Here is a 21,723-nt window from a genome sequence, read left to right on the forward strand (position 1 = left end):
AAAAATACACACACGACATTCTTTCATAACGCAAGATGTGAATTTCTGACCATCGGTGTTTTTCATCATGCATATTAAACAGCTCAACAGCGATGCTCTCCGCTTCTCACCCACTTAGTCCCTCTTGTGTTCTGTTGCTATTCCTGTGGCGCGGCGCTGAGTCAAAGAGTCCTTCAAGAATGGAAAAACACATTTTCCCGATATTCCATTCAGAGCCACACACACGGATGACAATAGACGGTATAGCTTCGTGTACTTTGTGTATTGCTGCAATCCTAGTGCTGTGTTGTTGGCCTTATATTATTATTATTATTAATATTATTATTGGCGGCCATTATGCTGCTAGAGAGGATGTTCGTCCACTTAGCACCCACACGCAATCACTCTGCTCGTTCTGAGCACACAAAAAAAGATCATGCAACGACCCGATAAACTCCATGCTCGGGATCCGTTATCGATTCAGTACAAAATAAAGTCCAACCTTGAACACTTCATTGAATTCACAGAAATGAACTGAAAATGGTGGCTGGGTGCTGGGGGGGGGGGACCTGAGCTGCTCCGGAGAGGATGTATTTATTTCTTATAGCAAACTATTATAATTGGAGAGCAACAGGAAAGAAGGGTAAAATCTGGTACTTTTATGGTACTTTCTCAGGGGAAACGGGAGGGCTGGCAGGTATGAAGTAACCAAAGTTGAAATGAAAAACACTCCCGTTTTTGTATTGCATTGAATTTGAATTTAAATCAATGCAATAAGAATTTGAAGAAGCAACACAATACAAAAAGTTACGTTATATATAATACTGTTATAGTTATAAAAGTTATAAATATAAATTAAATATATATATATTAAATATATACAATACTATAACAGTATTACAGACATTATTATATATATTATTATATATTACATATATTATTAACATTATATATATATTTAAAAATTTTATTTAATTTAATTAAAAAACACTATCAATATAATACAAAAAGTTACGTTATATGTAAAACTGTTATAGTTACATTTAAATAGAAATTAAATATATATATTAAATATATACAATACTATAACAGTATTACAGACATTATTATTATATATATTATTATGTATATTATATATATTATTAACATTATATATATATATTAAAATGTTATTTAATTTAATTAAAAAACATAATACAAAAAGTTACGTTATATGTAAAACTGTTATAGTTACATTTAAATATAAATTAAATATATATATAAAATATATATAATACTATAACAGTATTAGAGACAGTATTATTATATATATTATTATATATATTATATATATTATTGACATTATATATATATATTTTAAAATTTTATTTAATTTAATTAAAAAACACTATCAACAAAATACAAAAAGTTACGTTATATATAATACTGTTAGTTACATTTAAATATAAATTAAATATATATATATTAAATATATACTATAACAGTATTACAGACATTATTATTATATATATTATTAACATTATATATATATATATTTTATTTAATTAAAAAACACTATCAACATGAAAAAAAGTTATGTCATGTGTAATACTTTTCAATTTAATTAAATAAAATTAAATGTATATTTTATATATATATGTGTGTGTATGTGAATTATAGTTACATTTAAATTAAATATACATATATATATACGATGGACCTCCCCTCCAAATTTTTTTTTCTTTTTTCCTTTTATTGTAATGATTCTTTGGAATCATTGATACATTGGTATCAATATTGATCGATAGCAATGTAAAAAGATGTATTTTATTTTATTTCACTGGTTAATAATGTAAAAGGCATATCGACAAAAAAGGTCACAACAATTCATTCAGATTTAGGTTGATGATTCGTCCAATTTATTTATTTTTTTATATCGATATCGATAGCTGTATTTACTTGGTATCGAATCGATACCAAATCTAGCTGTATCGCACATCACTGCGAATAATTACAACAAATCGGAGAACATCAACGTCAAGCTAGCAGGAGGGCAGGAGCCGTGTAGCTAACAAACATTTTTCGCTCATCTGAATCACTTTACTAAGAATTTCGCTATTAAACAGAAATGTAGTAAATTAAATTACACAGAGGGTGGGCACCTTACCAAAAAAAGTTGTTTTTTAGACCTTTATTTTGTTCGGTGCAGTTAGACCGGACGACAGAGCTTGAATGACTGTGTGTGTGTAAGTGATGACATCACATCTCGCGAGATTTGGTGCTAGTATATATACATTGTCGCCCCGGCTCTCTGTCTTTCTTACTCGTGTTAGTGGTGAAGGTGCAACAGTAATCGGTCGTCCCGAACCGGGTTCATCCGACACCATCACCGATCAAGCTGAACTGAGCTCCGCACAATCAACATGCCTCCTAAATTCGATCCCAACGAGGTTAAAATTGGTATGTTCACACTGCGAAGTGCTACTTAAACCAGACGCGTGCGAGACCATTCAAGATGGCGCCGCTCTCCGTTGGTCTCCCCACGGCGGGTTTGCAACGGTAATATTGGGTCTCGTTAATAAGTGTGACGTTAATAAATGTTAGTCGGTTGTATTTTTTGGGAGGGATGATATTAGTTTTGTTGTGCTAATCTGCACAAGGTTGGCAGAACAACTGCTTCCGTGACACGTGGGGTAGCTGCTAATAGTTAGCTGTTAGCTAATAGCCAGTGGGACTACTTTTGACTCAAATGTGAGTTTTCTCGTTTGAACTAAATAGATGTCCCTTTTTTAAATGTTTAATAAAACGGTTTTAGACACATCACCTTGCTGCGAGTGTGGATTAACATAAAATGGATGAATATGCTGTTAAGACTCCTTCAATTTTTATCATTAAACATTAGCATTGACTGTGTAGTTTGGGGTTGGTCTTCATAGTGCGTCCCGCGGGCCGTTTTAGTGACTTGGCATAATCTAGATAGGTGGTGAGGTTGGATAACACACTAATTTATTTACTTTGTCAGCAGTAATGCAAAGCCAGTATGTTTGTTTTATTCAGATTCACAAGATGTTAGTGTGCCCCCTCTCTCCAATATTAATATATTTTGCATAATCTCTGCAATTGTGGTTACTGCATATTAATGTTCATGAGTTTTGAGGAGCAAAATAAATAATTTAAAGAAAAAAATGCCTTCATGCTATGTGATTAGCCTCTGTTGTAAATGCAGTTTTCGGCCCATACAGTAAAAATCCCGTGTACATTTTCAGTTTCATGCAAACCTGGGTTTGGATACTGTAGGAAGAGTATGCAGGGCTGAAATCAATCAATGTGCCATGAAGTTGCAGAGTTACAGGAAAAAAAAATCCTACGTCATTGTTAACTTTTTCTTTACATTTTTTTGTCTTTTAGTGTACATGAGATGCACTGGCGGAGAAGTTGGTGCCACCTCAGCGCTGGCCCCCAAAATTGGGCCATTGGGTCTGGTGAGTTGTTTTTTTTTTTTACATTTTTACCGGTAAACACGGTAGCCTCCCGCCACAATAGCAGTCTGTCAAAGTGACTGGCTATAGTCCGGAGGAGGCTCAGAGTGACCCGGCTTTAGGAAACAGAGCTGCCCAAATTTAATGGACAACTCTGTGCCGAAAAGTCTGGAACACAATTGGTAAAATGTGAGTTTGCTTGCTCATCAGTACAGTGGAAATCTATTATGCAAATCTTGTTGCCTAAGTCCATGACATGCATGGTCAAGCAGAGCAAAACCCGAAAATGTGGGAGTGATTCAGGTGTCCTAAATGTATTTTTAACACACACTCGCAACACAATCCAGGTTTAAATCCTAAATATGCATCACAATGTATAGGTATTTGCCACTAATGATTATATGGGATTTAAGCAGTTGATACCACAGCAGCTGTCAAGAGTGAAATTGAAATATAAAAATATACACAAATGGTGGAAGACCATGTCAAAGTGCTGTATGTCTAAAAAAAAAAAAAAAAAAAAAAAAAACAATTCACAAATAAATGTCGGCAATGGCTAGTTATGTCAGTCACTTATGGTTTAAAGTATTATTTCCATTTAACTCAGCCTTTTTTTTTTCTCCCTAGTCTCCCAAGAAAGTTGGTGATGACATTGCCAAAGCTACCGGTGACTGGAAGGGTCTGAGGATCACCGTGAAGCTGACGATCCAGAACAGGCAAGCCGCGGTACGGGCCTTGCACCTTCTACACATCAAGCAAAGATGTCACAAATGTGTTGCTTATGATTGTTGCCATTTTTTTAAAAAAAAATTTTTTAGATTGAGGTTGTCCCTTCTGCATCGGCACTTATTATCAAAGCTCTGAAGGAGCCCCCCCGTGACAGGAAGAAGGTCAAGAACGGTAAGTGACTATTCTAACTAGCTTTTCAAAATATTGTTGAATCACATTTAATTGTGGTCTTTTTTTTTTTTTTTTCCAGTCAAGCACAGTGGAAGTGTGACTTTTGATGACATCCTGGGCATTGCCCGCCTCATGAGGCCTCGCTCCATCGCAAGAGAGCTCTCCGGTAAGAGTAAATGGGTTTTGATGCTCTTCAGCCTCCCGCTACTATTCCTGTCTTGAGTGACATGAGTATATTCCAGTGGAATTTTACATTTTGTTACCGGTAAACACAGTAGCCTCCCGCCACAATAGCAGTCTGTCAAAGTGACTAGCTATAGTCCAGCGGAGGCTCAGAGTGACCCGGCTTTAGGAAACAGAGCTGCCCAAATTTAATGGACAACTCTGTGCCGAAAAGTCTGGAACACCAAAAAAAAAGTCGATTGCAACTTCACGTAGACCTGTTATTGATCATGAAAAGTCGTTGAATTTTTTTTTTTTTTTTTTTTCAGGAACCATCAAGGAGATTCTGGGTACAGCTCAGTCTGTCGGCTGCACCATTGATGGCCGCCCCCCGCATGATGTCATCGATGACATCAACAGCGGCCAAATTGAGTGCCCATCGGAGTAAAAGCGCAAATAAAATGTTGGGCAAAACATGTCTTTCATTGAAAGCGTTTTACTTTTTAAGTAAAAGGGCAAAGCATCAAAACTGTTACTGAAAATGTATATTTACAAAACTTTTTTTTGTTGTACTAAAAATATTTATTGGGAATTTTCGCTACCCAAAAATTGTACAAAAACATGTTTTTTTAAAAAAACTTTGCTACAAAAGCAACTCCACTCTAAGTCTCAAAAGTGGCAATGCATATTTCCATTTTCAGTTTACCCAGTTCATCACTGTAATGGTTCCCAGTTGAAATAATAGACATTGCGTTATGCATCTCATATCAAAGACTACAGTTGACATACTGTGAGCATTTAACGTCGTTCCACCCAGAAGATATGACCTTATCTATAATCATGTAAAAGTTCAAAAGGTCTATCTGAGATACAGGGTTTGCTCAGAAACCGATCACCCCAGTCAGTGTAAGTGCATGTCACCTATGTTTTTTTAAGGAAGTACAAGATTTGTTGTGCTTTGTTTCAACATTTGGATTTTGTAAGAAAAAGGAGAAAAAAAAAAGACTTCAGGAAAACTAACCACATCTCGAAAGGGACCTGACCTGTCCTGACAGTGATAACCTCTGAAGCGCTACCGAGTGCATGTCATTATTTAAACAGTGCGTCCACCAGCGGGGATTGTTTTCAGTTTTCCACCTCTTCTTCCTCCACCTCGTTCTCTGCTTCAGGCTCTTCTTCCATGCGCTCCTCCTCCTCTTCCTCCTCTCTGCTCTTATCATTCTCAGAGTCCGTCTTCTTGTCTTTATCTTTGCGCTTCTGCTCCGACACCTCCTTCTTCCCCTTCTGGCCCTTCTTGTACACTGAAGGAACATAAAACACATACCGTCAATTGGGAAAGTGTAGCAAAGCACAACAGACATGACTACTTTTGCAATCCCAAACTTAATTGTTCAATTGGCTACAATTAGCCACATTAGCAAAATAGGAAAAATTAACAAGGTCAATTTTATAAGGTCAAAAAGTTGTAATGTAAAAAAATGTGCCAAGAGAAGAGGGGTCAGTGTGTGTAGTGAGACGCAAAAATAATGAAAATGCACCTAAATAGAAACATCTCTGAAGAAAATTCATTCTGAATGGACATACTGTATTACTTTGTCTACACTGCAATTAGAAAAGAACCCAAAATGTACTGTTGCTTGTTTGGCTCCTTGGTACTGACCTTCCAAAGCTTCTCTGAGAGGCTCCAGAAATCGCTCAAATTCCATTTCCTCCATCGCAGCTAAGACGTCGCCTGCATTCAGAGTTTTCCGCTTAGCCTTCATGGCAAAGTTGTTGGCACTGTTAAAAAGGGAAAACGGAAATAACACTTTTTATTTGCGTTAAGTGGCCATTTTGTGTGTCTTGTTATAACATTGTAAGTGTAAAGTGTAGTTTACAACACGGCTTGAAATGATGGTTGTCATGACGATGACAGATGCTTTTCCTCCCCATCAGAAAATTTAATTACTTGAGTTATTTTTTTCCCCCGCCTGGGAATACTGACAAATATTACAATCATTGAAATATCATACCATCTGGAGTCAAACTCTTATTTTGTGAATCGGTACACAAGCGCACTTGAGTTGTCTGTACTCTTACCAAGATGTTGCATACAACACAAACACGCTGGCAGCCTGGGATATCGCTCTCCTTGCTTCTTTTGACACGTTCACCCCATCTGGGAGCTGTCGAAAAAACAAACGGTGCGGAGGAGTTATCTCAAAAGCCGCAAACACATTCAAGACCACACACTGGCTGGTAATATTGATTTTCACAAAGAGGAAAACACCTTACTGCTAAAAGAACAGTGGCAGCGGGTCACGCTAACTTGTCAGGAAGTCTATTCGCTTGATGTATTGCGCAATAATTACTTTCCCGGGTAACTAATTACATCTTTGTTTACACATTTTGCCTGGCTCTGGCACTTTGTTTTGTTGTTGTTTTGTTTTTTTACCCCGTTGACATTTTGTCATCAAAACAAATTAGCAATTTTGTTTGTTCTGAGCTATTTTTTGCGGTTGTCATGTTCAGGGGGTACATAGCTCACCAAAGAATATTTGCGTCAACTCAATTTGTATTTTTATAAACTGTTCAATTCAGCGGCTGCACGGTGCACGAGTAGTTAATGCGCAGGCCTCACAGCTAGGAGACCAAAGTTCAATTCCAATCGGAGTTTGCATGTTCTCCTCGTACTCCGGGCTTCCTCCCACATTCCAAAAACATGCTAGGTTAATTAGCGACTCCAAATTGTCCATAGGTATGAATGTGAGTGTGAATGGTTGTTTGTCTATATGTGCCCTGTGATTGGCTGGCGACAGGTCCGGGGTGTACCCCGCCTCTCAGACATGCTTGTATTTTTGTATTTAACGCTTTTACTCATGTTTTAACTGTGTATTAACCAATGAATGTTGTATTTTGGTGTGTCTTCTACTCTGTTTACTTGTTTTTATTCAACTCCATTCTTCTGTAAAGTGTCTTTGAGTATTTTGAAAAGCGCTATACAAATAAAATGTATTATTATTATTATTATTAATGTCACAAGGCGACAAAATAGCATAAAGACAAAGTGCACACTGTTTGAGTGGAGATGTGCTTTGTAAATAAAATACAATGTAAATGTTGCCAGTCACATAAACCACAAATAGTTCACCTCTTTTATTTTTGTAAAAGTAGCTGTAAGTTGGATACAGTTTTTATACGTATATAAATGATATAAGCACCAAATAAGAAGTGTGTGAAAAGAGGTCGGTATTGGAGTTCATAGTATTTAACAGTATAAAAAATAAAATAAAGAAAATTAGTCCAGCTCTGGATATAGGAAAGTTATAATTGTAATTACTTAAAAAATAAATTTGCACATTAATTCTGGTAATTAATGACTTAACAAGTACTTAATGCATAAATAATACATCTTTATTAAAACTACGAGTACATTACAATAATATAGAGCGGCATTACTTGGCTACTTTCATTTTTTAAAAGTACTTTTAACGAGGGAATGACTCTGGTTTTGACGAGCCAGTCAACGTGTGGCGACGAGGAATTCATTTAAAAGGTAATTCGAACATTGAAAGCACGTTTGGGGGTTAATGTGTCTCCCTTCCCTTCCCGCTATGGTTGCACTCACCGCCTCCTTAATGATACGGGTGATAACCGCATTGGGAAGGTTCAGATCTTCCGGCCTTTCTGCCATCTTCTGCCACTTTGTCGTCTTCACTCGTCGCCGTCCGACACGAGACCTGAAAACTCCTCCACGCGGACAATGACTGCTCAATAGCTAAAGCTATTAGCTCGACACTACAGGTCTGGTGTTTTACAAGTCACAAACTAAATATTACGGTGAATTGTGTCTAGTTTTGACAGTTATTTTCAAAAACGAACTTCTCCCGCTTCCGAAACAATTGCTTTTGGAACGTTTGCCCGCGAACCGACCCCGTGAACTGTCAACTTTGACCTCTGGCGCATGCGTAAACTGCGTTTAGCTTTTACGTACGTATGCACGTATGCAACAATGGCTTTTACTCCCCTTTTCTACTTCTGGCGTCAGTCTATTGAGTCACATTCGTCAACTGCGCTACAATGGGAAGTGGTTTAGTTGTTTTTTTTTGTTTTGACTGATGAGTGATCGCTTTCTCTATGGAACCCAAGAAAGTATTTAAATATACAGAGGCAATTTTAAAAGGGTAATGTAAAACCTCAACATCAAATCGATTTGTCGACTTTTGTGTTTATAAAAAATAACAAATAAAACGCAACTAATTTAATTTATATGCAAAAAAACCTATGTCTGTGTCTCAAATCCAATACTTACATTAGTATATTTCAATATAGAGTACTACTTCTTGTTTTCGCTCGTTTTTTAATGGTCAAGCTGTTTTAGGCGCCACCTTGTGGTGGCTAATTAAATTGCAACTTTTAATGATCATGGGGCTGCTTTAAACAAATGCCAAAATACCAAAAACAAATGCTGCAAATGAAAAACCACACAACCACCCCACAAACTGAGAGAAAAATGTTGCAAGTTAAAAAAAAAAAAGAAAAAAAGCACGGGGTCACCAGGGTTGCTGACTTTTGAAGAGGTAGAATAACCACTCTAATTCATTCATTTTCCACCGCTTGTCGTCACAAGGGTGCTGGAGGCTTTATTTTATTTTATTTTATTTTATTTTATTTTATTTTATTTTATTTTATTTTATTTTATTTTATTTTATTTTATTTTATTTTATTTTATTTTATTTTATTTTATTTTAAATATAGCAACAAAGCAGCTGCATTGGCAACATATTCATATTCACTGTTGCATTTGAGGTATGTTAAGAAGGGAGCCACAATACCATCTGCTGTACAGGTTTGTAAATGAGAATGTATTTATTAGCGCTAAATCTATTTGTGGTGGTCCGAATGTATTTGTGGCGGGCCACCACACCATTAGACGCATTTTGGGCTATTATGTTTATGTGAACCGGAAGATGAAACATTATGTAACACTAGCATATTTGTCGCACAATGAACATGTCAACTTTATGTATAACATGGACGAAATTGCCAGGGCGCACTTTTAATTTTTTGCTTCCTTTCACCCAGCAGAAGATCAGGTTTTAAGGCATTATTCTGGTTTCCATGGTAGTTGGCTTCATTACTAATGGACCAGAGTGATGCAGCCCACACATTGTACACCACTCCTTTGTGCAGACTATAGGGTGAGTTTGTACACCCACCAGGTTCAAGGTGCTGTGTCTTTCTGGGCTGTGCTCCAGGATACTAAAGTTTACATGACTCACAAATCACACTGTTGTTAAAGCAACCCTTAGTACTACACTCTTCATCTGTGTTCATTTGGGTAACGTGGCAGAAAATGAATGAATAATGTAAATAAATTTTATAATAAAAATTTATGTAATAAAATTTTTGCAGCTTTGAAATCTCGCATGTATGACATGGAAAAAAATTGTAGATTACAAAGCAAATATTGCATATTATATGATTATTTTCTGAGGCTTGCTGTTTTGATTAATCAAGGAATCAGTTCAGGCAATCCGCTCTTCAGTATCCTTGCTGAAAAAAAATTATTCATGTAATTACGATACGCATATACATATTATTTTGGGGTGGAGTGTGGAGTTTGTATGTTCTCCCCGTGCATACGTGGGTTTTCTCCCGGTACTCCGGTTTCCTCCCACATTGCAAAAACATGCTAGGTTAATTAGCGACTCCATATTGTCCATAGGTATGAATGTGAGTGTGAATGGTTGTTTGTTTATATGCGCCCTGTGATTGGCTGGCCACCAGTCCAGGGTGTACCAAACCTCTCGCCCAAAGACAGCTGGCATAGGCTCCGGTGGCATAGAGGTTGGATGGATGGATGGACAGACTTCTACACCTCTGCCAAGAGTAGTAGCATGGCATGATAAAGTGATATTTTTCACTTCTCTTCTATGTTTATCTTCACAAATGCTCGTTGTGTTTTTTATTATTATTATATATTTTATATTTGTATATTGTTGACAAACTTGGGGAATAAGGTGGGCTGTGTGGGCAAAAAGCAAGGATTTGAATGAGAGCCAATAGTAGTTTTTCCTTTTGTTGATCTATTTTACTAAAACAATTGTAGATTATGAATAACACTAAGAAAAATTATTTTATTTTTTGTTGAAATTTATGTATTTTTAGATTATTTAATTATTTAATAAATAAAAAATTGCCATGTGTTTTATTCTCATTATAGTTGTGAAATTAAGATTAAGATATGCCTTTATTCGTCCCTCAGTGGGGAAATTTGTATTGCACAGCAGCAAGAGTACAGAGTCAGTTAAGCAGTACAAAATACACAATATAGAAAAATAAACAATATAAACAATGTAGATAATATGAAACCAGATGAGATATATGACCAGTCTATACACTGAGATCTTGTTAGAGAGTTAATATGAGGCATTATGGAAATACTTCACATAGAGCTTGGTATATTGCATATAGAGCCCTAATCAATTAAAGCCAAAATCATTCAAGGACCTTAAAAGTAAAAAATAAAATAAAATACAGTCCTTCATTTACTTGGTATTAGATAAATGCCAAAATTTGCAGTATTTCCCAAATTTGGTTATAATCAATAGAATAAGAAAATAGAAATAGGAAAATATGAAAGCTCCAAAACAGATAACAGATGTTATAATATTTTCAAATTCTCACGTGTGCATTTTGCCTTACTTAATAAACTTGCACAAATGCCTAAAATATAAGACTACACATTTCGTGAACAATTACACCACACTTCCTGTATTCAAGGGCGAATATTGATTTATGTTCTTAATGTGAAGCAGTCACAAACTGGAGATACAGCATAGAAAACTCGTCAAGTGTCAATAAAGACAAATAAGTTAAAAACAAAGGCATAAGTGGAAGTTGTCTTGTGGCGTGGTTCCACAAGGTTCCGTGAGGTTCTGTGAGCAGGTAGAACGCGTCAATTGGTTTGTTTATGCAGCGGCACTTGTGTGCACATCCGACCAGTGCTGCCTCAAAACCAATATAAATATTCGTGTCAGCCCGTGAACTTAATCTAAAGAAAACGGCGAACCTAAACAAAAATTCAAAGACTCCGTTTCGCCTATATGTACCGTCTCTGTTAGCCGTTTGGGTCCGAAAGCATGAGAAAACGGTCGAGTGTGCATTGGGAACTATTTTCTGTCGGACAGCCGTGCTGCGCCTTTCTCTCCCACTCGCCCGTGCCAGTCCGCCATCTTGAATTTTAATGTTAATTTCTTTTTTAAAAAAATGTGTTTTCCTGCGATGTTTACGGTGCTATTTTTCTTTTAAATGACTTTCAAGGACGTTCGCTTTGTCTTGCGGTTATCTGACGAGGTCACCCGGTGAGTAAAAAGCATTTTGGGTGTCTTTTTGGCTTCTTGACAGGGGACATTTAACGATACTATCGTGTGAAAATGATTTGAGCATATTGTAATTGGACTGCTTTACTGGCATCTTAAATGACCGTCGGTTCGTCTATTAACCAATATTAATTATGTGCAGCAGTGGATACGACAACTATCTGATTTGTTTGCTTAGCGAAGCTAATGCTAGCTTATTAGCGTATCCTCCAATGGTTTGTATAGGTGGGTCATTTAATATATGTCGTTTACACAGACGCGTGTTGCCCACTATCGCTTATTGCATTTGGCTTGGTAGTGAACTTTAATATATCGCCATGTAGTGCGATAACTACAGCTACTGCATCATTTACCGACAGATCGCTATTGGCAATGTTAGCTAGCCAAGCTAACCTGATGAAGTTTTAATGCTATCTGGTATCAAGTGCTCGCTAGCAAGCAGGACTCAACGTTTTGTACATAATGATTTACTTGCGTCGTCATTCTCTTTTTAATGTGCTTGGTTCTTGGCAAGATATTCACTAAGTACAATCTTCAATAAACATCACACTCTCCGAAATACTCTTGCTTTGCGGTATGTTTATTGTATGTGGTGGCTGCTAAACATCGGGTGATTTTGTAAGCCGTAAGCCCCTCTGAGGCTTGTTTTGTCATTTTGTCGCGGCATTATGCCGGCGTCTGCTGCAAGCTAGCCGTCTTTCAGGCACCGCTTTGGTGTTAGCTCGATGGCTTGCCGCGGCAGTTGTTAGCAAACAATACAAGCCGAATAGCTGTGACATGTCGCGGGTAGCCTTCCGGGTCTCGTCGTGGTGCGCGTGCGTGCGCGTGCCGTTTTTTCAGTTTTAACATTTAAAACAACAAATGTGTTTCGGCACAAAAATCGATCTGTGTTTGTAGAATACGAACACCGATACGCAATAAGGTACACATCGATGCATCGCGTACTAGAGATGTAATCAACTACGTCACTTTTGCAGACAATAAAAGCGTGCATTATTTCAGGTGACCACTAAATAGCGCTACACTTCAGTTTTGAATCCTCGAAAACTCTGTTCCTATCCATAATAAGCTTATGTATTTTGTTAGAAATATATTTTACCTTTTTAAATGATGAGGCAAAACATGCACACATACATGCAACTTTTTTTTTTTACATGACAGTACATTAATGTTGTTTTGTATGCTTGTTTATTGAACATTTGTAAGGACTCATATGATTTATTTTGTCTTTTGTTTCCAGAGTTGATATTCTAGACCCCAGTCTTCCCAACCGAAGAGTGTTTCTTCATCTCGGGGACTAAATGCAACTGGATCAGGGGGCTTGTGGGTATGAAGTGGCTGGGCGAATCCAAGAACATGGTATTAAATGGCAGACGACATGGAAGCAAGTTGACCAGCGAGCAACCTGTGAGCCAGAGCCAGACTCGCTCTCAGCATTCACAGCGGACATCGCTGCGGCACAACAAAACACACCCCAGAAACCGAAGATGTAGTCGTAGTGAGTTGCAGACATTCTTTGCTTTTGAAAATTTGCTTTTCTTGACAGTTCCACGTTTTAGCTTGGGTCTGTTTTTGTTTTGTTTTTTTTTTACACAGGGTTTCATGCAACTAGTCTAGAAGCCGAGAGGCGATATGTGCCCTCCTCAGGAATGACTGCAAAGGAGTTATGCGAGAATGATGACCTGACAACAAGCCTAATACTAGATCCATACCTGGGCTTTCAGACACACAAAATGAACACCAGGTCAGCCGTCTATGCCTGCGACGCTCACGTTGAAATGCTGCTATGCATATTCTCTCATGCACACACTTGCATGTCTGTTCCATAGATTTCGACCAGTCAAGGGACGTCAGGAAGAGCTGAAGGAAATCATTGAGCGCTTCAAGAAACACGATAACTTGGAGAAAGCGTTCCGAGCTTTGACAACAGGAGACTGGTCCCGAAATCTTTTTGTTCATAAGACAAAATCTCAAGAAAAGCTATTCAAACAACATGTAAACATATTTTATTTTCATCTCTCCTGTTTCTCAGCACCACATTCACTTGATGACCAACCTGCTTGTTTTCCACAGGTTTTTGTATATTTGCGGATGTTCGCCACTGACAGCGGCTTTGAGATCCTTCCGTGTAATCGCTATTCTTCAGAGCAAAATGGAGCCAAAATTGTGGCAACTAAAGAATGGTGAGGTTCTATGACCATGTGAATTCACGAAAAAGTTCACTTCAAAATCTTTTTTTTTTTTTAAAACTCTTTTGATCTTTTGCAGGAAAAGGAATGATAAGATTGAGTATTTAGTCGGATGCATTGCTGAGCTGTCCGAGAGTGAAGAGAACATGCTACTCCGGCATGGAGAGAATGACTTCAGTGTCATGTATTCCACTCGCAAGAATTGTGCACAGCTCTGGCTGGGGCCAGCTGCTTTTATTAACCACGGTATTGGACCTTTTATGCTACTTTTATCTGGTTAGCGTCAATTAATTTGTTCCAGAAGGTCAGACTCTAACCAAAAATGTACTCTAAACAAATTTTCTCATAAGAAATAATGTAAATCAAATTAATGTGTTCTAGAAAATGTTAACGTAAAAACATTTTTATAGTTTTACAATTACTTTTACACATAGAAAACAATTAAAAAAGCATAAGTACATATGAATGAAAGGGCTAAATTAACATTTAAGGTTACTTTTACCGTCATGGTTATTTTTGACGTGACTGTTACCAAAGACCATGTGGCAGCAAGACACCTCACGGACACCACCTTCCTGTTTTGCCATGAGTTAGCCAAAGAAAACGTTTTTTTTTTAGACAAAAAATGAGTATCCATGTTTGTGTGGACATAGCTATTATGGCTACTGTGTTTTTATAAATGTTGGCCTCTCCTCTCATTGACGCCAAATCTCAGTTAATTGACAGGCGCGTTGTCCAATTTATACAATTAAATGCCTCTCCCCGTACAGACACCTCCTTTTTACCTCGTGCAACTGGTGGTACTTGAATTACCTCAGTTGGCAAATACGTTTGTTCACATTCATCAAGAGCGAACTGCTGAGACCGGCAGAAATATGTTGCTAAACAAAACAGTTTAAACAAGTTCCCTGCACAGAATGAAGATGGCCTTTTATATACAGGCATTTTCTGGCAGTTTGCACCCCATTGTTGGCCGGGCCAACGTTTATGTTGTGTTCTTCTCTCCACCCTGCCTGGGTGCTTGATGTTTGTGTACAGTTTTTAATCAAGCACCCTTGATTAAATAAAGTATAACACAATATACGATGATAATGATGATTATTAGTGTTAAAATAAAAAACCCTTCGCTCGTAAAGGCCTTACCACCTTGAGTAAATAAACGCCCTCGGCCATAACAGAAATAACAGTAAATAATTTTTTTTGGCTGATGTTTTTATCTGCACTCGCCAACAGTATTCAGATGCCATATTAATTTTGTCTGCTTCTTTTCAGATTGTCGTCCAAACTGCAAGGTAGGTAACTCTTTTATTTATTTTAACAGTGATTACTCCATCATTCCTAGAAATAACAAAGTTAAAAACTACGCATATACAGGAATCTTTATTCACAATTGTGTTTTTTTGTTTGTTTGCTGTTTTAGTTTGTGTCGACAGGGCGGGACACGGCCTGTGTGAAGGTGCTGAGAGACATCGAACCGGGCGAGGAGATCTCCTGCTACTATGGAGACGGATTTTTTGGCGAAAGTAATGAATTTTGTGAATGCTACACCTGTGAACGGTAGGTAAAGCTGGTGCAATATCAGCGTCATAGTTTATTTTACTGATATCAATCATCAAACATGTCCTGAATTTTACACAACGAACATAACATTGCGGTGAAATTACAACCTGTCCATGTCGACCACAATGTAACCGTTGTGTAGTTACATGGCATGTAAAGGTGCACACAGTGACTTGACTTTTCAGTGTATAGTAAGCTTCAAAATGCCAATATTAACCTGGATTTACCACAACTACTAACACATTAATTTATTTTCAGAACGTGTGAAAGCTTGAATGTCATCAAGAAATATTACCACAGCAATAGTATATATAAAAATATGCACAAATGGATGAAAACCGCAGGTTAAAAAATCCTTTATTAGCTATTCTCCTTGAGTCACAAGTAAATGTGCTGGCAGTGGATAGTTTTGGTTTTGGTTCTGTTGACAACCACTTGTACTGATGTCAGTGAGCCCGTGCCACTTCACATTTTGAATTTAGCAGCTTAATTGTCACTGTTTTTCACAAATCCATCACTTAATAAATCTTTGTGGTTGAATAAGACCTATTATTAGTCCATAAAGATGCATATTTAAGCAAATGTCATGTATTTTTGTTTAATGTTTTAAAGCATTTTTAATGTAGTGCTCTACACTGGTCACTAGTTGTCAGTAATGTTACAATGATGAACATGAAGTTTAAAAAAAAAATAACAAGGAACTCTCACAATGCTAACATGTGAGTCCAAATTATGTTTTATTTATGTCTTAATTTGTTCTTTATGTATTTGCTCTTATTATGTCCGCTATGTTGACGCTATAGCTTTTTTTCTACTTTGCAGAAATGCACTTGTCACTGTCCAGTGTGGAACCAATTAAACACAATATAATACAACTTTTCTATGGTTTATTGAGGTTGCATTTGTTTTAAAACTTCATTTCATTAAGATTCTTGTCTTTTTGTTCTGGTCGAGCAGACGTGGCACTGGTGCTTTCAAATCCAAAGCTGGACTGCCAGTCGATGTTCCGGTGATCAACAGCAAATACGGGTTGCGGGAGACGGACAAACGTCTGAACCGGCTGAAGAAGTTAGGGGAAGGAAACAGGAGTTCAGATGCTCACTCAGTAGGCTCCCACACAGACGTGGACTCTCAGGAATCGCCAAAAACACATCAATGTAAGAGCTCCCTGCATGCGATTTTCTACTTTAAAACATACCAAGTCCTGAAAATAAGAAGTACAAAATGATGAAACGCATCCAGATTTTAACCAACAGCGTGAATGAGTCTTGAATATTTGCACATTTTGTCTTTTTCATACAGCTGCCAGGAAAAGATCATCTGGCCTCAAGTACAAAAACAGGACTCAAACAAGACAGACTCTGTCAAGAGCCCTCACTACCTCATGTTCAAAACAAGGACGTGTAAATAATAATAGGGTACCAAAGAGACTAAAATCCCAATCTAAGCCTTCACTAAGTAAAGTCCAGTTGCGGAGTCGCAGAAGGGGTGCAGAGCCCAAGGCGTTGGCCAAAGGTGAGACTTGCCAGCTGGGTCTCAGGGACTCCAAGGTGTCACTGTGTAAAGGTGTTACTGTAAAGAAGGAGAAGGACGGGCAGGACCTGGTCCAGCAGGGCTGCTTGACACGACACGCCGCCAAGGAAAACGTCAATCTCCCAGTTGGGCAGCATGGTAAGGGTTGCCTGTCTTCGACATACAGAACTCGCAGGTCCACGCGGACTCTAGGCAAAGCCCAAGAGACGGCCGGTAGCGTAAAGTTGGAGTCCAGCGCCATGCGCGGCATGAGCCCAGTCTCCGGTGGCGTGGTCATTAAAACGGAGCCCTTAGACATAGAGGAGTATCTCCACCATGGGATGGGACTGGAGCAGCCAGCGTTGGATCCCGGCTACGCCCGAAGAGACCCGTGCACAAGACGGAAACGGGCGCCACAGCTGGGCGCCAAGCGAATGATTAAATGCGAGGACTCATACGGTGAGCCGTTTGTGCCGGTGGCTCCCGGTCACGCCGCCAGCTACTCGGACTGCGGGAAAGTGCTCTTGAGCTTCTCCGACGCGCATCGGGACTACAACGGGGTGGCCAACGGCCGCAAAGCCCTACGCAGGGACAAGGGTAGCGGTAGCTGTCGATCGCAGGACAAGGGAAAGAAAAAACGCCGGATCACTCGTTACGATGCGCAGCTGATTCTGGAGAACACAACCGGCCTCCCCAAACTGACGCTCCGCCGGCGGAGAGACAGTAGCAGTAGCAAGACCAATGAACCCAGCGACGTCATTGGTTCTTCCAGTCTTTCTGCCGCGGCGGTCAACCCCTCCTCTTCCAGCAAGATTAGCATCAAGTTCAGCAAGGACCACGACAAGGACAAAGGCAGCTCCTACATCGCCAAACTGAACAACGGCTTTGCTCCGGTGGTCCACGGCAACTCCACGAAGCTGAAGATCCAGCTGAAGAGGGAGGACGACGCGCGCAGGATATCCCACATGAAGGCAGACCAGGTGTCGTTTAACGGCGACATGGGTCCGAGCCTGGAGGCCAGAAACGGCGGACACCGGAGCCAAAAGGTCATGGCCGACCCGTCCTCTGAAGACGAGGACGTCGATGACGAGGACGACGACTACTTTGACAATGAGTTTGAGGACGATTTCATTCCACTTCCGCCGGCCAAACGCCTGCGACTCATTGTCGGTAAAGACTCCATCGACATCGATATCTCCTCCAGGAGGAGAGAGGATCAGTCTCTGAGACTCAACGCGTAAGCCGCGGAGCTCCTCGCTCCTCCTCCCTGTAAATACACCCAGCTAGCTAATCAGCAGACGTTGTGTTGACGTAAAAGTAGTCATTTACAAACAAAACAGGGCTCGTATTCATAAAGATTCTAAGAGTTCCCGGCGCGTTCCTTGACCCCCATCACAACCCACCGAGGAGGAAGTGGTCCCGTTGCAGGATCTGACATCTAACTCTCAACATTTTGGTTGCCCAAGAAGGAAAAATAGTCCACATTTGTCGTTTCTTTTAGTTTTCGATGTCGTACGGCACGGCTCTTTTTCAAGCTCACTGATTCCAGGCATGACCGCGTGGCGATGCTTTACCGCTAGCTCTTTTTAAGTTGACAACAATTCCACCTGAAAATACTTTAAAGTATCTTCTCTTTTATCTTTACTAGGAATCGGGAGAGATTTTCGAATTCTGTCACATGGAGCCGCTCTCAGCAACGGGATTCTTTATGAATATCGATTGGGCCATGAGGTTACTAGAAGGGGCTGTTCGACTAAAACTAAATCTCTCTAATTACGGTCATGAAAATGTTTTCTGTTGTGCTTTTCTCGTCGTATTTGATGACCCGTGCTTTAAAGCAACTTTTTTTTTTTTTTTTTTTTTTTTTTTTTTTTTTTAAACTGTGAACTCATCAGCGGTGATGGTTCCGGCTTGTCGTTTGTTTGAACATCTGTCCGGTCTTTTGTGCTGTTTGTTGTCTTGCATCAAGTAGTAATCATCTGATGCAAGACCGGTTGGTTCAAAACCTGGCTGGTTGCGCCTTCCAAAAACATCTCCCGGCATCTAAGGTGGAGACACCGGAGTTTGGAAGGCGCTTCCAAAAGCTCTTTGGGTCACTCGGTTGCTCATTTGTGGTGTCTTAACTTACTATGCAGACCCCCCCCCATCCCCGTCCCCCCCAAGAGGTACAGTTTTATGTTCAACAATGCCTTCCAGTGAATGCATTTGCTCTATTCATAATGGACGTAGATATTGTAGAAAGTGTACAGTAGGCCGACTATCCCTCTGTCTTATAGGCAGGTTTTTATCCAAAATTTTGGGTTTGATTCCCCACCCCCCGGCGTATATATAAATATATAAATATATTTTTATTTTATTCTTTGGGGAGCTATGCTGTATGTTCCAGTCCAGAAGCATTATTTGCCATGTTTTCATTATCGCTATTGCTAGCCTAAAAACAGTCCTCTTCTTCTCTTGATTATTGTTGGTGAAACAAAAGCACAGGGTTTTCATACAGCAAAAGGAATTCCATTTAAACGGACCATGTAATGAAAACATGTTAAGTTTAATGCCCATGCTTCACGGCTATTAAGCGATTTTCAACCTGCGATTGGAAAAAAAAATAATAATCACGTCCAGATATTATTATTATTATTATTATTATGGGCACTGTATGGGCGAATGGGGTTCGTTGGCATAAATTTTCAGTAGTCCTATTTTGAAATTTGGATCCTGATTTTCCAACTCGAGGTTAGGTTGTTACAATGGTTGGTTACAATGGGCCCTCCGATCCACGGAACGATACAGTACAGGGCAAATGGTTCTATTTCAGTTCCTCGGGCGCGATCCCCGATGGTGGAAGAACCAAATCAAAAGCTAATAAAATCCCAACAGATCGTTAGGCGCAATAATGCTGAGAAATAGCGAGCGACCCTGTTCTCCCCCTACTGTCATTATCCCCCCTCGTCTTGCCTCCTTTACCTGCGTTGTTGATGTGGCGTTCAATTCAGCATCTGGTGCCTTAAAAGATTTGACCAAATTTCTTAACAAGAAATCACGGTAGAACAGCCCGCTGTCCCGTTTTTGAAACAGTAACCGCATTACCACTGTCTTTTTTTTTGTTTGTTTTTGTTTTTGCCGTCTTTGTATGTACAAAATACTACCGAGTAGATTAAGGGATCAACTCAAATGGGCGTTTACCCGTTTTTCTTGTGTTCTAATGTACTGTTCACATCACCAGCAGCTAACGTGTCTCGTTCTGTCTCTTCACTTTGTCCGACACCTCCAACCTACACTGTCCAGTGTTCCAGGTGTACCGTCTGTGAGCTCTTTGTCCAATAGACTTTTCCTAATGATCGAAAAAGGACAAAAAAAAAATCCAATGTGAATACTTTACGGACATTTAGCGTGGGTAGTGTGGGGGGGGGGACCTGTAAAAATAATTAAAAGTGGGCGGTGCATATATTGCCCAGTATGTACATCATGTGAACACACCTTGCACTTATTTAACTTTTTTGAATACTTGAAAACTATATAAAGTTTCTTTGTGACTCATTTCCTGAGCCCTTAGTTTATATTTTGTTTAGTCACAGTTCTGTCGGAGCCAATAAATCTCAAGACTTGCATTCATATTTCCTACCACTGCATTGTCCATATTGTCTCTCCAGATGTGGTCCAAAACTCCGTATCCCAAGATGCACAAGGACAACAGTTGCAGGAATGAGCCAAGCCTTTTCCAGCAAGGGCCACAGAGTGAAAAACGATATTGATATTTTGGAAAAGCAACATTAGATGTGTGTGACTTATACTGAAAAAGTGAATGTCTTTTTTTAGCATCCAAAAATGGCATAAAATGCCAGTGTTTGAATTTGGTGATTTTTGAAAAAAAACCTAAGGGGTTAGTATGTCGTTTTTTTTCATTTTTTCAACTTGCTGAAAATGCACTTTTCTGGTCAAAAAAACACCAGAAACCTCACACACACTCACCAGGGGGCCCAGAAGCACCCAAAAAGCGCATAAAATGCCAGAGTTTGAGGGCGTTGATTTTTGAAAAAAAACGTAAGGGGTTAGTATGTCGTTTTTTTTCATTTTTTCAACTTGCTGAAAATGCACTTTTCTGGTCAAAAAAACACCAGAAACCTCACACACACTCACCAGGGGGCCCAGAAGCACCCAAAAAGCGCATAAAATGCCAGAGTTTGAGGGCGTTGATTTTTGAAAAAAAACGTAAGGGGTTAGTATGTCGTTTTTTTTCATTTTTTCAACTTGCTGAAAATGCACTTTTCTGGTCAAAAAAACACCAGAAACCTCACACACACTCACCAGGGGGCCAAGAAGCACCCAAAAAGCGCATAAAACGCCAGTGTTTGAGGCCGTTGATTTTTGAAAAAAAACGTAAGGGGTTAGTATGTCGTTTTTTTTCATTTTTTCAACTTGCTGAAAATGCACTTTTCTGGTGAAAAAAACACCAGAAACCTCACACACACTCACCAGGGGGCCCAGAAGTACCCAAAAATGGCATAAAACGCCAGAGTTTGAGGGCGTTGATTTTTGAAAAAAAACGTAAGGGGTTAGTATGTCGTTTTTTTTCATTTTTTCAACTTGCTGAAAATGCACTTT

At 39.1% G+C, this 21,723-nt stretch overlaps 3 protein-coding genes and 2 non-coding genes across 6 annotated transcripts; 4 read left to right on the plus strand and 1 right to left on the minus strand.

The window, feature by feature from the left end:
- The first annotated feature begins 2,249 nt into the window (after positions 1-2,249).
- LOC131132669 (large ribosomal subunit protein uL11-like) lies at positions 2,250-4,975 on the plus strand. Of its 2 annotated transcripts, none has more exons than XM_058078509.1 (6): positions 2,250-2,418; positions 3,367-3,440; positions 4,065-4,163; positions 4,256-4,337; positions 4,417-4,503; positions 4,829-4,975. In XM_058078509.1, exons 1-6 carry the CDS (start codon positions 2,382-2,384, stop codon positions 4,945-4,947), a joined length of 498 nt encoding a protein of 165 aa, XP_057934492.1. In that variant the 5' UTR covers positions 2,250-2,381; the 3' UTR covers positions 4,948-4,975. The 2 variants fall into 2 exon arrangements, with proteins under 2 accessions (XP_057934492.1, XP_057934493.1); XM_058078510.1 differs by having other exon boundaries at positions 2,368-2,517.
- Positions 3,489-3,616, plus strand: LOC131133623 (small nucleolar RNA SNORA65). The gene has a single exon (XR_009130905.1). It is a non-coding gene; the product is annotated as a small nucleolar RNA SNORA65 (small nucleolar RNA).
- LOC131133624 (small nucleolar RNA SNORA65) lies at positions 4,619-4,746 on the plus strand. The gene has a single exon (XR_009130906.1). It is a non-coding gene; the product is annotated as a small nucleolar RNA SNORA65 (small nucleolar RNA).
- pole3 (polymerase (DNA directed), epsilon 3 (p17 subunit)) lies at positions 4,872-8,450 on the minus strand. The gene is made up of 4 exons (XM_058078512.1): positions 8,107-8,450; positions 6,579-6,664; positions 6,160-6,278; positions 4,872-5,800 (listed from the first exon to the last, which is right to left on the minus strand). The coding sequence occupies exons 1-4, from the start codon at positions 8,170-8,172 to the stop codon at positions 5,625-5,627; spliced, it is 447 nt and encodes a 148-aa protein (XP_057934495.1). The 5' UTR covers positions 8,173-8,450; the 3' UTR covers positions 4,872-5,624.
- Positions 8,451-11,447: 2,997 nt separating this feature from the next.
- On the plus strand, positions 11,448-19,011 carry kmt5b (lysine methyltransferase 5B). The gene is made up of 10 exons (XM_058078535.1): positions 11,448-11,845; positions 13,104-13,361; positions 13,460-13,607; positions 13,693-13,858; positions 13,937-14,046; positions 14,132-14,298; positions 15,325-15,344; positions 15,473-15,609; positions 16,570-16,769; positions 16,915-19,011. Exons 2-10 carry the CDS (start codon positions 13,193-13,195, stop codon positions 18,363-18,365), a joined length of 2,568 nt encoding a protein of 855 aa, XP_057934518.1. The 5' UTR covers positions 11,448-11,845; positions 13,104-13,192; the 3' UTR covers positions 18,366-19,011.
- The last annotated feature ends 2,712 nt before the right edge of the window (positions 19,012-21,723 follow it).

This window comes from Doryrhamphus excisus, chromosome 7 (assembly GCF_030265055.1).
Source record: "Doryrhamphus excisus isolate RoL2022-K1 chromosome 7, RoL_Dexc_1.0, whole genome shotgun sequence".
In the NCBI taxonomy this organism is placed as follows: Eukaryota; Metazoa; Chordata; class Actinopteri; order Syngnathiformes; family Syngnathidae; genus Doryrhamphus; species Doryrhamphus excisus.

Bases quoted from the DNA above. Each gene is read 5' to 3' on its own strand.
- LOC131132669 (XM_058078509.1), top strand. From the start codon at position 2,382: ATGCCTCCTAAATTCGATCCCAACGAGGTTAAAATTG. The intron at 4,164-4,255 runs GTACGGGCCTTG...AAAATTTTTTAG, and splicing joins TCCAGAACAGGCAAGCCGCG to ATTGAGGTTGTCCCTTCTGC. The intron at 4,504-4,828 runs GTAAGAGTAAAT...TTTTTTTTTCAG, and splicing joins CATCGCAAGAGAGCTCTCCG to GAACCATCAAGGAGATTCTG.
- pole3 (XM_058078512.1), bottom strand. From the start codon at position 8,172: ATGGCAGAAAGGCCGGAAGATCTGAACCTTCCCAATGCGGTTATCACC. The intron at 6,279-6,578 runs GTAAGAGTACAG...CCTTTTTAACAG, and splicing joins GTGTTGTATGCAACATCTTG to TGCCAACAACTTTGCCATGA. The intron at 5,801-6,159 runs GTCAGTACCAAG...ATGTTCCTTCAG, and splicing joins TCTCAGAGAAGCTTTGGAAG to TGTACAAGAAGGGCCAGAAG.
- kmt5b (XM_058078535.1), top strand. From the start codon at position 13,193: ATGAAGTGGCTGGGCGAATCCAAGAACATGGTATTAAATGGCAGACGA. The intron at 13,859-13,936 runs GTAAACATATTT...TGTTTTCCACAG, and splicing joins AAAAGCTATTCAAACAACAT to GTTTTTGTATATTTGCGGAT. The intron at 16,770-16,914 runs GTAAGAGCTCCC...TTTTTCATACAG, and splicing joins ATCGCCAAAAACACATCAAT to CTGCCAGGAAAAGATCATCT.